Source organism: Rhincodon typus, chromosome 35 (assembly GCF_021869965.1).
Source record: "Rhincodon typus isolate 14 chromosome 35, sRhiTyp1.1, whole genome shotgun sequence".
NCBI lineage: Eukaryota > Metazoa > Chordata > Chondrichthyes > Orectolobiformes > Rhincodontidae > Rhincodon > Rhincodon typus.
The window spans coordinates 16,133,580-16,146,235 of NC_063366.1; the positions used below are offsets into that span (position 1 = coordinate 16,133,580).

General features: G+C 46.6%; 1 protein-coding gene across 4 annotated transcripts in view; it reads left to right on the forward strand.

Moving 5' to 3' along the window:
- The window catches only part of LOC109923518 (PHD finger protein 1-like), a 44,437-nt gene that overhangs the window by 11,477 nt on the left and 20,304 nt on the right, over positions 1 to 12,656 (forward strand). For 3 of the 4 annotated variants that reach the window (XM_048616702.1, XM_048616701.1, XM_048616703.1), the window contains 5 exons: positions 288 to 496; positions 3,243 to 3,324; positions 7,168 to 7,263; positions 8,822 to 8,919; positions 10,502 to 10,650. In XM_048616702.1, coding sequence (XP_048472659.1) covers positions 320 to 496; positions 3,243 to 3,324; positions 7,168 to 7,263; positions 8,822 to 8,919; positions 10,502 to 10,650 — 602 coding nt within the window. In that variant the 5' untranslated portion in view covers positions 288 to 319. The remainder of the gene's footprint in view (positions 1 to 287; positions 497 to 3,242; positions 3,325 to 7,167; positions 7,264 to 8,821; positions 8,920 to 10,501; positions 10,651 to 12,656) is intronic. The other variant, XM_048616704.1, reaches the window with a different exon arrangement.

The window sequence follows — 12,656 nt, forward strand, 5'->3', positions numbered from 1 at the left end:
TACTTTAGTCTTCCATGGGATGAGGGCATGGCCAGCGATAGCAGGGTTTGTAGCCCATTCCCGGTTGCCTTTGAAATTGAATGGCCCAGTCCACTTGCAGAGGTCAGTTAATGTTGCTGTGGATCTGGAGTCACGTTTTAATCAGAGTGAGCGAGGCCAATAGTTGTGGCCCTTTTTAGTCAATCCCCCCCAGGTGTATTTTTGACATGGCCTCCTCTCACAAAGTGTCTCTAGCCTTGTTTCTTCCTTTGCTTTCTGACATTGTTCATCTCTGCTTCTTCCCCTAGATAGCGGCCCACCCCACTTCCTGCCAAAGACCATGGAGGGTGGGCCTGTGGGGAAAAGTTCAAAGGTCAAAAGAAACAGCCCCTTGGCAACAGCGAGCAAACTGAGAGCGCGAGCGAGCCGTGCCACTGCCAAGACACAACTGTGGGAAGGTCAGGATGTGTTGGCCCGGTGGACTGATGGCTTACTCTACCTGGGAAACATTCGGAAGGTGAAGGCTATTTATCTGATGCTGGCGTTGGTGGGGGTGGGGTGGCTCGGGAGTCGGGGGTGGGTGAATTTGGGGAAAGTATCATTGTTTTGGATGGTGGGGATGTTAGGAACTTTCACCTTTCACCTTTTGAAAGGTACCTGCCTCTTCCACTCCCTCTAGCAGCTTGTTCCAGACATGCATCACCCTCTGCGTGGGGGGAAAAAGTTACCCCTCTCGTCCTTTTAAAATCTTTTGCCTCTCACCTTAGACCTATGCCCTCACGTTTTGGACACTCCAACTCTAGGAAAAAGACCTTGGCTATTCACCCTATCCATGCCCCTCATGATTTTATAAACCTCTATAATGTCATTCCTCAGCCTCCAGTGCCCCAGGGAATAGCCCCAGCCTATTCGGCCTCTTCCCATAGCTCAAATGTTCCAGTCCCAGAAATGTCCTTCTAAATCTTTTCTACACCCTCTCGTGTTTAACAGTATCCAGTCTTCATTCTCTGGGAAATTGAAGGCAAAGGGCTAACCTCGTCATAGATTCATACAGCACGGAAACAGACCCTTTGATTCAACCGATCCATGCTGACCACAATCCCAAGCTAAACTAGTCCCACCTGCCTGCATACAGCTCTTATCCCTCCAAACACTTCTTGTCTAAATGTTTTTTAAACGTTGTAACTGTAACTGCTTCTTCTGGAAACTCATTCCACACATGAACCACTTTCTGGGTGAACAAATTGTGCCCCATGACTTTTTTTAATCTTTCTCCCCACCTTAAAAATATGTCCCCTAGTCTTCAAATCCCCACCCTAGAGAAAAGAGATCTGTCATTCACCCTATCTATAGCCCTCATTATTTTATAAACCTCTATAAGGTCATCTGTCAACCTCCTACGGTCCAGTGAAAAAGAATGTCCCAGCCTCTCCTTATAACTCAAACCCTCCATTCCCAGCAACATCCTGGTAAATCCCTACTGAACCCTCTCCAGCTTGATATCCTTCCTGTAACAGGGAGACCGGAACTGGATGCAGTACCCCAGGAGAGATCTCACCAATGTCCCAACTCCTAAAGTCAAACGTCTGAGCAATGAAGACTGTGTTAAATGCCCTCTTAACTACCCTATCTACATGTGATGAAAATTTGAAAGAACTATGTACCTGAACCCATGGGTCTCTCTGTTCTACAGCACTACCCAAGGCCCTACTTTTAATTGTATAAGTCTTGCCTTTGGCTGTTTTGCCAAAATGCAATATCCCGCATTTATCCAAATTAAACTCCATCTGCCACTCTTCACCCATTGACCCAATAGACCAAGAACTCTTTTTGTAATTCTAGATAACCTTCTTCACTATCGACCGTACCACCACTTTTGGTGTCATCTGCAAACGTACTAACCATGCTTGCTATATTCTCATCCAAATCATTTTTATAAGTCACGAACAAAAGTGGACCCATCACCAATCCCTGTGGAAAACTGCTGGTGATAGGGCTCTAGCCCAAAAAGAGCCCTCACCATCGCTGACCTGATTGAGACTTTTAAGATTCTGAAAGGTTATGCAAGGGTAGACGTAAGAGAAAATATTTCCCATTTAGGGGAAAGTCCTAGAGCTAGGGGCTACAGACATAAAACAGTCAACAAAAACTCCAAAAGAAAATATTAAAGAAGCTTTTCTTTACATCAGAGAACTTGCTGCCATTGAGAAATGTAAATTATAGACCTAGTTAAGAGGAAGCTGGATGAGTGCATGAGAAAGAAACGAGTAGAAGGTTATAGTCATGGGTCAAGATACTGAAGGACGCAGCTCAATGATTTCTGAATTGCAGGTCCTATGCAATACCTGCAGAGGGAGGTGTGGCATTAAAGAGTAACTCCAAACCCCAAGTACCCTGAACAAGTCTATGCTTACTGTCCCTGGTTAATCTATGCCTTTTAAAGTAACAGTTAATCCTATCACCCAACATTCATTTTAGTCTCTTGCCTACCAGCCAATAATTATTTCAACTATCCCTCGCACACTTTTTAAATGATTGTATACTTCCAGACATCCCAATCCTCTGGTACTTTGCCTGTATCTAGTGACGATTGGAAAATGATCTTCAGAGCATCTTCTATATCCTCCCCAGCTTCCTTTTAACAACCTGGAATACAATTCAATCTGACCCTGGTTATTTATCTGCCTTCAAGGAAGCCATTCCATCCAGTAATTCCCTTCTTATAATGCTTGCTTTCCATCTGATATTCACCCTTCACCTCTTTAACCCATCCATTGTGAAGGCAGGGACAATGTACTCACTAAGAACTCTCTCCCATCCTCCGCAGTCACATACAACTTTTTAAAAGTTTTTTTTTTATGCATTCCTGTGATGTGGTTGTTGCTGGCTGGGCCAGCATTTATTGCCCATCCCTAGTTGCCCCCTTTGTGGAAAGTGGTGGTGAGCTGCCTTCATGAGCTGTTGCAGTCCATTTCTGCTGTAGTTAGACCCACATTTTTGCTCGGGAGGGAGCTGTCAATGATGACTATTTGGTGTTCCCTCCCTGAGAGAGGGAACGTGGGATCAATGGATTGAAATGATGGACAGAGACCAAATACCTTTCTTTGCCCACATCTATCTTCTGCTTCTTTTTCCCTTGTGTAGAAAATGGAACTTTGTGAGGGAGTTGAAGGGTAGCCCATGCTGATGTTGTCAGGTCTGTAGATCCCACTTTATGGCCTCTTTCTAACTTTCTCCTTTCCGTTTCTCCCTGGCTGTTTTAGGTGGACCGGTGGAAGCATATCTGCCTTGTTCGGTTTGAGGACAACTCTGAGTTCTGGGTCATGTGGAAAGACATCTATCCCCGTGAGTATCTGAGTGACCAACATACAGCTGTTAGTCAACCATCCTGCCTTTGGCTGACAGTGATACATTTTGAGTAAAATATGGGCACCTTATAATCGAATAAACGAAACAGACTGCGGATATCACTGAAGAGAGAGAGAGAGACACGCATGTTGCTGATGTTTTTTGTCTTCCACTCATCAGGACAAAAGCAAGAATGCCAAATTTCAAACAGTCACAAGAATCGATACTGTGGGATACTGTTAGTGAATCAGTGCTGATGAGCTGAGGTTGTGTCATAGAAAACAAACACAGCACTGGAACTTCTCAAGTTCCTCATTAATCCCTTTGGCATTTTAAAATCTCCAGAGATTAGGGAGCCTGCCCATGTTTCTCCTTAGCGACAATGTAGCCAATCAGCACCTTTTTCTCCTGTGGTATTGATTCAACTCATACATGTTTACAGCACAGAGAAGGCCACTCAGCTCATCATGACCATGCCAGCCAACATTAATCCCGTTCTCAAGGTTTTGACCCATCGTCCTGGACGTTATGGTAATGCAAGTTGACTGTATAATTACTGCTTCGATGTTACCAGAGTTTCTGATTCAACTGCACTCTCGGATAGAGAGCTCCAGTATCCCATCAACCTCTGGGTGAAAATAAATTCTCTTCGATGCTCCCTTAGCCCTCTGTCTCTTTCTTTAAATCTGTGCCCCATGGTATTGACCCCTCTACTGATGGGAAAGGTGCGTTCCCATCCATCCCAGCTGCGCCCCTCATAAACTCATACATCTGTATCAGTCCCCTCCTCTCAGCCTTCACTGCTCCAAGGACAACAGCCCCAGCCTGTCCAATCTTCCCTCCTAACTCAAATCGTTCAGCCCGGGCAGCATCCTGGTAAGTCCCCACTCGTGCAATCACATCCTTCTGATAACGTGGTGACCAGAACTGCATGCAGTACTCCACTTGTGGCCTGACTAGTGTTTTGTGCGGTTCCAGCAGAACCTCCCATGCTGTTGTATTCCAAATAGTTGTGATTGTGCGAAATGTGGTGTCCTCGCAATCATCCTGATGAGCGGCAGCCGGAAATCTTTGTCAATAAATCCTCTCTTCTCTGCAACGCTGGAGGCCTGTGCTACTCGGAGCAGTCTTTATTCAATTTTGGAAAAAGCGTGATTGGCTCAGCTAGATTGTGTCTGTTGGAGTACAATCAAGAATAGCTTTCTTTCATGTCATGTTTTATCAAAATCCCATCACTGTTAAACACCTCATGATACATCTACACCTGACGCCATGGGAAACAGTCCTTCACATAAACAGTTGAAGTTGTTTACTTCAAAGCTACTTTTGGCAAACGAGAATTCTGATTTTAACTATAGATGAATCCTTGGGGGAATAGGCTTTAATTAACTCTTATCTTTCAACACAATAGTTAATGGATCTACCTGCCTATCTTTACTACTCTACTCAGTGAAGTTACCACATAATTACAGTTGGGATGGTGTGATTACTGTTAGGGGAAACGCTCCAAGATGTGAGGAAGATCAATTGTTAATCCTTAACCACTCAGGAACTTCAGCATGTACTTTATTGCTCTGTTATAACGCAGTCTGTTATTATACACTCTGCCTCACTATACAGTCCCCATTATAACACAGTCTATTGTACACGCACACCCTCACTATACACTCCCTGTTATAATGCAGTCTGTTGTACACGCGCTCCCTCACTATACACTCACCATTATAACGCAGTCTGTTTTCCACACACACTCCCTCACTCCCAGACTCCACATTATCCCAGAAGATTGTTTCTGATCAATTTTTAAGGACTGTCCCACTCGGCGTTGAGTTGGCTAGGTTTATCCTAGCAAGCACCAAGGCTGTAATGTTTATAATTCTCCAATCCTCTGGCACTGTCCCTGTATCTAAAGAATGGACTGAAAGGTATTTAGTATGCTCAACACATAAAGCAAATTTTGTTTTAACCAGCACCTTATCAACCAGCACTCTTGATAAACTGGTAAAAATATATACATCAAATACTACAATCTACCACAATGTCGCAAGTGTTTGTGCTGTAAATAAAGTATAATAGTGACGTGTATACTCCATGTATTAAGTTTCTGTTACTTACTGTGTGTTTTTACATTGATCTTAGGAGGTGTACTGATGTTTTTACTTTGTTTTGAGGGATGTTGATGTCTCGAAGCTTCGCTTAGTCAGGTTTTGCTGTGTTTACGAGTATCTCTTGAGTATCCAGAATATTTGATTAACTGGCACACTCCTCGTCCTATAGGTGCCAGTTAATAAAAAGTTTGCTGTATAAGGACAGTGGTTAGATACCTGTGGGGGGAAAAGTGTGGATTCTCTTTCCTGTTTAGTTGTCAGTCTCTTCTCGCACATTCATTATTTTTTTTTTCAGTTTGTCCGAATAAACTTTCTGTATTCAGCCTACTTCTTGCTTTGATGTGTGACCTGAATTGTCTGTTTTCTACCTTATCTTGCTCTTTATCTCTTTTGTCACCCAGAGAGTTCTGAGTTTTTGTCCTGCCCTCACCCCTGAGCTTGACTTTAACCCAAACTATGTCTGCTGTAAAGGGCCAGGTCTGGATTCAACCCAGCGAAGTTGAGCCTTCTCATTCTGGATTGTTCCTGGTATTTTTTTGTTTGCCTCCTGATCCTTGACTCACTTCAGTCCCCAGAATATCTCTTATTAGGCCGCACACTTACTCAACTATAAAACTTTCCTGAGAGCATTTCATGAACTCTCTTCCCTCTTTCTGCCATTTACACTATGACTATACACTAAGTCAGGCCCTTCATTATACCTACGCTAGACATTTTCACTTGTGTCATTTCCAAGACAATTTGTTCCTGGTTTATAGACTACACCCAGTAATATGGCAGTATCTGTTCGAAACAAGGGTAGGCCATTTGGTGCTTTGAGCCTGCTCCACCATTCATTATGATCGTGGCTGATCATCCAACTCAGTGCCCCACTCCTGTTTTCTCTGCCTACCCTTTAGCTGTAACTAACTCCTCCTTGAAAAACGTTCAATATTTTGGCCTCAACACTTTCTGTGGTAGAGAATTCCACAGGCTTCCCACTCTCTGGGTGGAGATATTTCTCCTCATCTCCAGTCTTCAATGATCCCATATCCTTAGACTGTGACCCACCTGGTTCTGGAATCCCTCATCGTCAGGGACATCCTTCCTGTATTTACTCTGTCTAGTCCTGTTAGAATTTTATAGGTTTCTGAGGGATCCCCCGCATTCTTCTGAACCCCAGTGAATAAAGTTCTGACAGAGCCAGTCTGTCTACATATATTGGTCCTGCCATCCCAGGAATCAGTCTGGTAAATCTTTGTTGCACCCCCTCCATCACCAGAACATCTTTGCTCAGATAAGGAGACCAAAACTGCACGGTACTCTAAGAGCGAGTCTCACCAAGACCTTGCACAATTGCAGTAAAACTGTGAAGGCCAGTGTACATTTACTGCCTTCATGCCTTGTGCATCTCTTGCTTGTTAATATAGATTGAACCGTCTAAGACACACTCTTATATTCTCCTCCATCAACCAGGTCGTCCCTTTACCCCTCTGCCCTTTCACCTCCATTGTGAACACAGTGGATCCCGGAGTATTTAATATTGCGTCCTGCCCTGTTTTGAGCCTTTGGTTACGGCTGGCACGTCCTATTCTGAGCCAGCTCTCTGTGCCTGCAGCTCGCTAACCTCATTCATCCTGCTCTGTGAGATGGATACCTGCCGCCCTTGCTCTGTGCTCACACCTGGCGCTGCCTACAGTTCCAGCACCGTCTGCTGAGGTATGTGACATTCGCTGTCTGTTTTTGGTTCTAGCTGCAATCCCTGGGACTGAGCACATCTGCTGCCTCTGCAAGGATGACACGACCAGTCAGGGCAACCAAGTTGTGAACTGTGCAAAATGCAAGCAAGGTAAGGGGAGAGGGAGGTTGGGGGTGGGGTGGAAGGAGTGCATGGCACCGTGAATCCAACTGCTTGGCGACGGCTGACTAGCCTGGTGTAGCCTCGCTAGTGACGACAAGGTTCTGAAGTATTTCTGCTGGCTCGATCTCCCTCCTTAGCCAGAACATCCTTCCTCGGATAAGAAGGCTAAAACTGCACGGAATACTCCAGGGGTGGTCTTACCAAGGCCCCTGTATGGTTGCAGCTAGTCATTCCTGTTCCTGCACATGAATCCTGTCATTTATGAAGGTCAGCTTAGCATTTGCCTTCAACACCACCTGCTTCGCATGCCTGCTGGTATTGACTAGTGTCCAGGGACACCCAGGTTGTACCTTCCCCCTTTCCCAGTTTATTGGTGTTCAGGTAATAATAAGGTTCATTTTCGAGCGATGAAAGGCAAGGAGAGGAAGGCGGAAAGATTCAGGGATGATGCGAGGGGAGGGAGACAGAATTTGGCCTTAATTTGTCTTTGATGGACCGTGTGTCATCAATTGTGATTCCACTCCCCCATACACCTAGCCTATGTTCAGACCTCCCCAAACAAACGAAACCTTTTCCCATGTTCATGAACACTAACTCTATTCAGAAAAAGTGATCCTTTGAGCCTGCACCAGCTCTTTTCAAAGAGTGACACAGTCAGTCACACATCCCTTCCTCCTTTCCCATGTCCATTTTGTTCTGAATCCTGTATTTACCCCAAAGATAGCATTGAATCTGACGTGCTTTTCGAGTGTACTTGATTTGATTTATTATTGTCACATGTACCTAGGTACAGTGAAAAGCTTTGTTTTGCATGCATACCATACAAAATGCATTAGGGTAATAGAACAGAGCGAGGAATACAATGCTACAGCTGCAGAGAAGGTGCACAGAGAGCAAGATCAACATTCGGTTTGAAATTTGAGAAGTCCATTCAAAAGTCTAAAATGCTGATGTTAGTCATTTTGCAAGACCTTGGAATTAAATGGTTGCAATGCCATTCTGATAACAGTTATCCCCACGCTGTTCACACCGGGAATGCCCTAGCCATGAATTTACGAAAAGGACCCCCATCTGCAAGGCGGAGGAATTCACCCCATTCTGCTGAGAGGCTGCTTTTCTCAGTCGTGGGACATACGCACCCAGTCAGGGAATTCTCTGCCTTTGAATAGGGTTGTTCTGTCGCACACATACACACACATCGCTGGTTCTAACATGGAGATGTTGCTGCCTGCCTGAATCCCTTTTACAGCGGGTGAACTCATGGAATCCCTCCAGTGTGGAAGCAGGCAGTTCAGCCCATCGAGTCCACACTGACCCTCCGAACAGCATCCCACCCTATAAAGAAGGGATTTGCATTTACGTAGCACCCTTCGTGGCCACCAGGATCCTTGCGGCACTTCGCTGCTGGTGCGATGCTTTTTCTCCTTTTTTTTTGGAAGCTTGGTCGCCAATTCCACGCGAGGAGAATGGCCGCACAGTAAGCTCCCACAAACAGGAGAAACAGAACCTCGATGTGACGTAAACCACCGTCTCTTTGTCCCGGCAGGGTACCATCAGGAGTGCCACGCCCCCAAGATCGAGGCTGATGGCAAAATCCTGCCCGCTTGGATCTGCCGCTCCTGTATCTTTGCCGTAGCCACCAAGGTAGGGGCAACGCAACTGGTTGGTTTTGGTAACACCGGAGAGGGTCTGGTTTTGGTGTCGGGGGCAGGAGGGGGTTTAGTACTTTGCGGTGGGCATTTTCTGGCCCAAACACACACCACCTGAACCAGAGTGTGGCATAGTCCTATCACAGCCCCCTGCCCGTCAGTTCATTGACCGTCCCAGTTTTCATTGTTGTTGCTGGAAGTTGAGTGATTGTTGGGGGGAGGAATCTCTAACTTGAATGTGTTACAATCCTGACACTCCACATATCTCCACTGCCCATCCCTTCCCAGCTTTGCATCCCGTGGAAATTTCTGGCTTTGGATGAGAAGAGAGTCGGGAAGGGGGTAGCGTTAAAAGCCAAGTACTTTGAATGAGAAATCTGTTCCAAGATATAATGGTCAGAAGTCACAGGACACCAGGTTATAAGTCCAACAGGTTTAATTTGAAATCACAAGCTTTCGGATAACATGTCTCTGCAGGTGATCAAAAGTGTCAGATGGTGCGAGTAAAGTGTCAACAGCTGAATAGCAAGCGAAGGGATGGCCTATAATCTGACTAAATGATGCAGAGAGATAATTACAAAAAAATTGAACGCAAGCTGGTGCTGGAGACAAACCAAATGGCAAGAATAGCATGCTGGGTATAAGAGTCGCATGCCGAGGGTCTAACCAAAGTAACAAGTCGTCCAACAAACTAATTAAGGTGGAGAGATCATAACAAGTTATCAAAGTGATGGTGTCAGAACAGGACAGTAAGGACAATTTTACAGATGCAGTGTGGTGGGGTCACATATAGCACGACATGAACTCAGGATGGTGGTTGAGGACGTCTTCATGGGTACAGAACTTGGCTATCGGTTTCTACTCGGCAGTTCCGCATTGTTGTATATCTCAAAGTCTGCCTTGGAGGATGCTTTCCTGAAGATCAGAAGTTGAATGCCCTTGACCGCTGAAGAGTCCCCTGACTGGAAGGGATAGCATCTATGTGGTCTCACCCATATACCATGCCTTGGGGCATCCTTGACTTCAGCATATGAGACCCTTTGATCGCTCCACCTATAAATTCTGTGCATGTGTGTTTCCTTTCACTTCACTTGAAGAAGGAGCAGCACGCCAAAAGCTTGTGATTTCAAATAAGCCTGTTGGACTATAACCTGGTGTCGTGTCACTTCTGACCCTTGTCCACCCCAGTCCAACACCGGCACCTCCACAAGGGGGAATAAGCGAGAAGCGATCTGGGAATTCTTGGCAGGGCGAGTGAAGCAGGGAGGCGGCTGGGTCGAGGGATTGGGATAGTGAATGGAAAAGGGGGATGGCAGAGTGACAAGCAGGAAAAGGTGATTGCTAATTATGAAATGGAGGAGGGTTTAGATCGCCAGGATTGTTCTTGTGGGAAAAGAATGGGAATGAGGGAGTGGTGATTGAATCCTTTGAGATTTCTGCCTGACGGGAGGTATTTCCGTCCATCCGGGCTATTGGATTACGATCGGATTGGGAAGTTGCGTGTACGGTCTCTGGTAATCCAGCGGCTTGCTGGTGTAGTTTAAAAGCACTCAGTGTGTATTCCATGTTCCCGTCAGAAAGGAGGTGCCTTAAAGAAGGGGCCTTATGCCAAAGCGATGCAGGCCATGAAGCGAGTCCTTCCCTACCAGCTCCGGACCCTTGAGTGGGACTCCCAGCATCTCGCCAATCAGCAGCAGTGTTACTGTTACTGCGGAGGCCCCGGAGAGTAAGTGTTTCACCTTCATCCTCCTGTCCTTTGTCTCCGAGCAGCGCTGCGCCGCATCGCACGTACTTTCCACAAAGCTCGATGGTGTTAGTGATCCTTCGCTGCCTTCAGACTAAGTTAGAATCGAAATGAAAGCCCCACTCTCCTATAACAAAAGTAACCCTTGCACTCTCCCTGGCTTCTGGTTCCTGCAGGGTACCTATGGTGCTAGTGTGGGATCTCCCTTCACGCCAACTTCAGATGGTCACCCCAGATGCATTATCCTCCAGGATGGCTATGCTGTGCCAGTTTGCATTATCATCAGTGATGGCTGTACTGATTTGCATTACCCTCGGGGATGGTTCTGAGTCTCTGTCTCTCTCACGGTTCCCTCGTTTCCTTAAGGAAGAAAATCTGCCATCCTTTCTTGGTCTGGCCTGTACGCGACTCCATTCCCAGGACGACGTGCTTGACTCTAATTTTCCCCCTTTTTGAAGTAGCCCAGCAAGCCTGTCAGTCCAGGAGCTGTTAGGAACAGGCATCGAATGCCAGCCCTTGCCAGTGACACCTGCATGGGAGTATTGATCGGAAGAGAATGAGTGAGATGGTTGGAAAATGGGAGGTGGGAGGGTAGAGCAACCTGGCCCCACTGACTGAACCAGGAGCCTCTCGACCTGTTGTTGGAGAAAGATGGCAACACGATGAAACGGAGGGAGAGGGGGACGCCCCTCGTTCCTGTTCTGCCAGTGAGTCTGCGGCTGATCTCTGACCTACGTCCTACCTCTGGCTTCTTGTGCCAAACCCATCGGTCTGATGTCAACTAATCAGGCATCGGTTGCTGTTTGTAAAGGGGAGTCCCTGTCTCTGTGTCCACGCACCGCCTGTCTGTGTATGTGTGTGTTTGCGTTTGCTTTTGCATGTATCTGTGTGTTGGTGCTGTGAGAGTGTGTGTGTGTGTGGGGTTGTGTCTGTGTTTGCATGTATCTGTGTGTTGGTGCTGTGTGTGTGTGTGTGGGAGGTTGGGGGGGGCGCGGCAGGCGGGGGGTTGTGTCTGTGTTTGCATGTATCTGTGTGTGGGTGCTGTGATTGTGTGATTCTTTTCCCATTTTCACAGCGGAAAATCAGACTGTAATTGTTACACCATGCCTGCTGGTCGCCCTGGATAAAACGGGTCCTCTCTCTCTCTCTGTCTGTCCTACCCCCATCTCCTCCCCTTCAATACTTTTAAAAACTTGGATTCGATCAAATCACCCTTTTACAAAATAACTTCCAAGGAGTATGAGCCTGATTTTGTCATGGTTTGTGATCTAACCCTTCGATTGCTGACAAATCTCTGCTGTCTACCCTCCCACAGTCAGTACCCACTTCGGGAGGAGAGCTGTTCAGAGCTGCTCACCAGATCCCAGCTGTGGAGCTGCAGCATGTTGCCTAACCCCTTATGCACTCATTATAGAGCCATAAAGTCATACAGCACTGCACAGGCCCTTCGGCCTATCGAGTCCGTGTTGACCTATCTCATTCTCCAGCACTTGGCCCGTAGCCTTGAATGTTAAGATATTTCAAGTGCTCATCCAATTTTTTTTTTAGAAGGTTGTAAGCTTTCCTGCCTGAGCTACCTTCCTAGGCAGTGTATTCCAGACCCCCACTACCCTCTGGGTGAAAAACGCTTTCCTCTAATCCTTCCACCCTTACCTTAAATGACGTCCCCTTGTTATTGACCTTTCCGCTAAGGACAACAGCTGATTCCTACCCACCCTGTCCGTGCCCCTTGTGATCTTCTACACCTCAGTCAGGTTCCCCCCTCAGCCTTCTCTGCTCCAAAGAAAACAACCTGAACTTGTGGTTCTCCAGGCAGAGAGGCCACCTATTACGATCTCGCCCATTAATACCTTACTTCGATCGTCTCTCTACCTCCTCACTGTTCAGACAGACTCGCAATGCCCAGAGGATCCCACCCTCCCAGCTGGCATCTGTGATGCCCTCCAAGACCCCTGATTTCCACCCCCCCCCCCCCCCCCCCCCCCCCC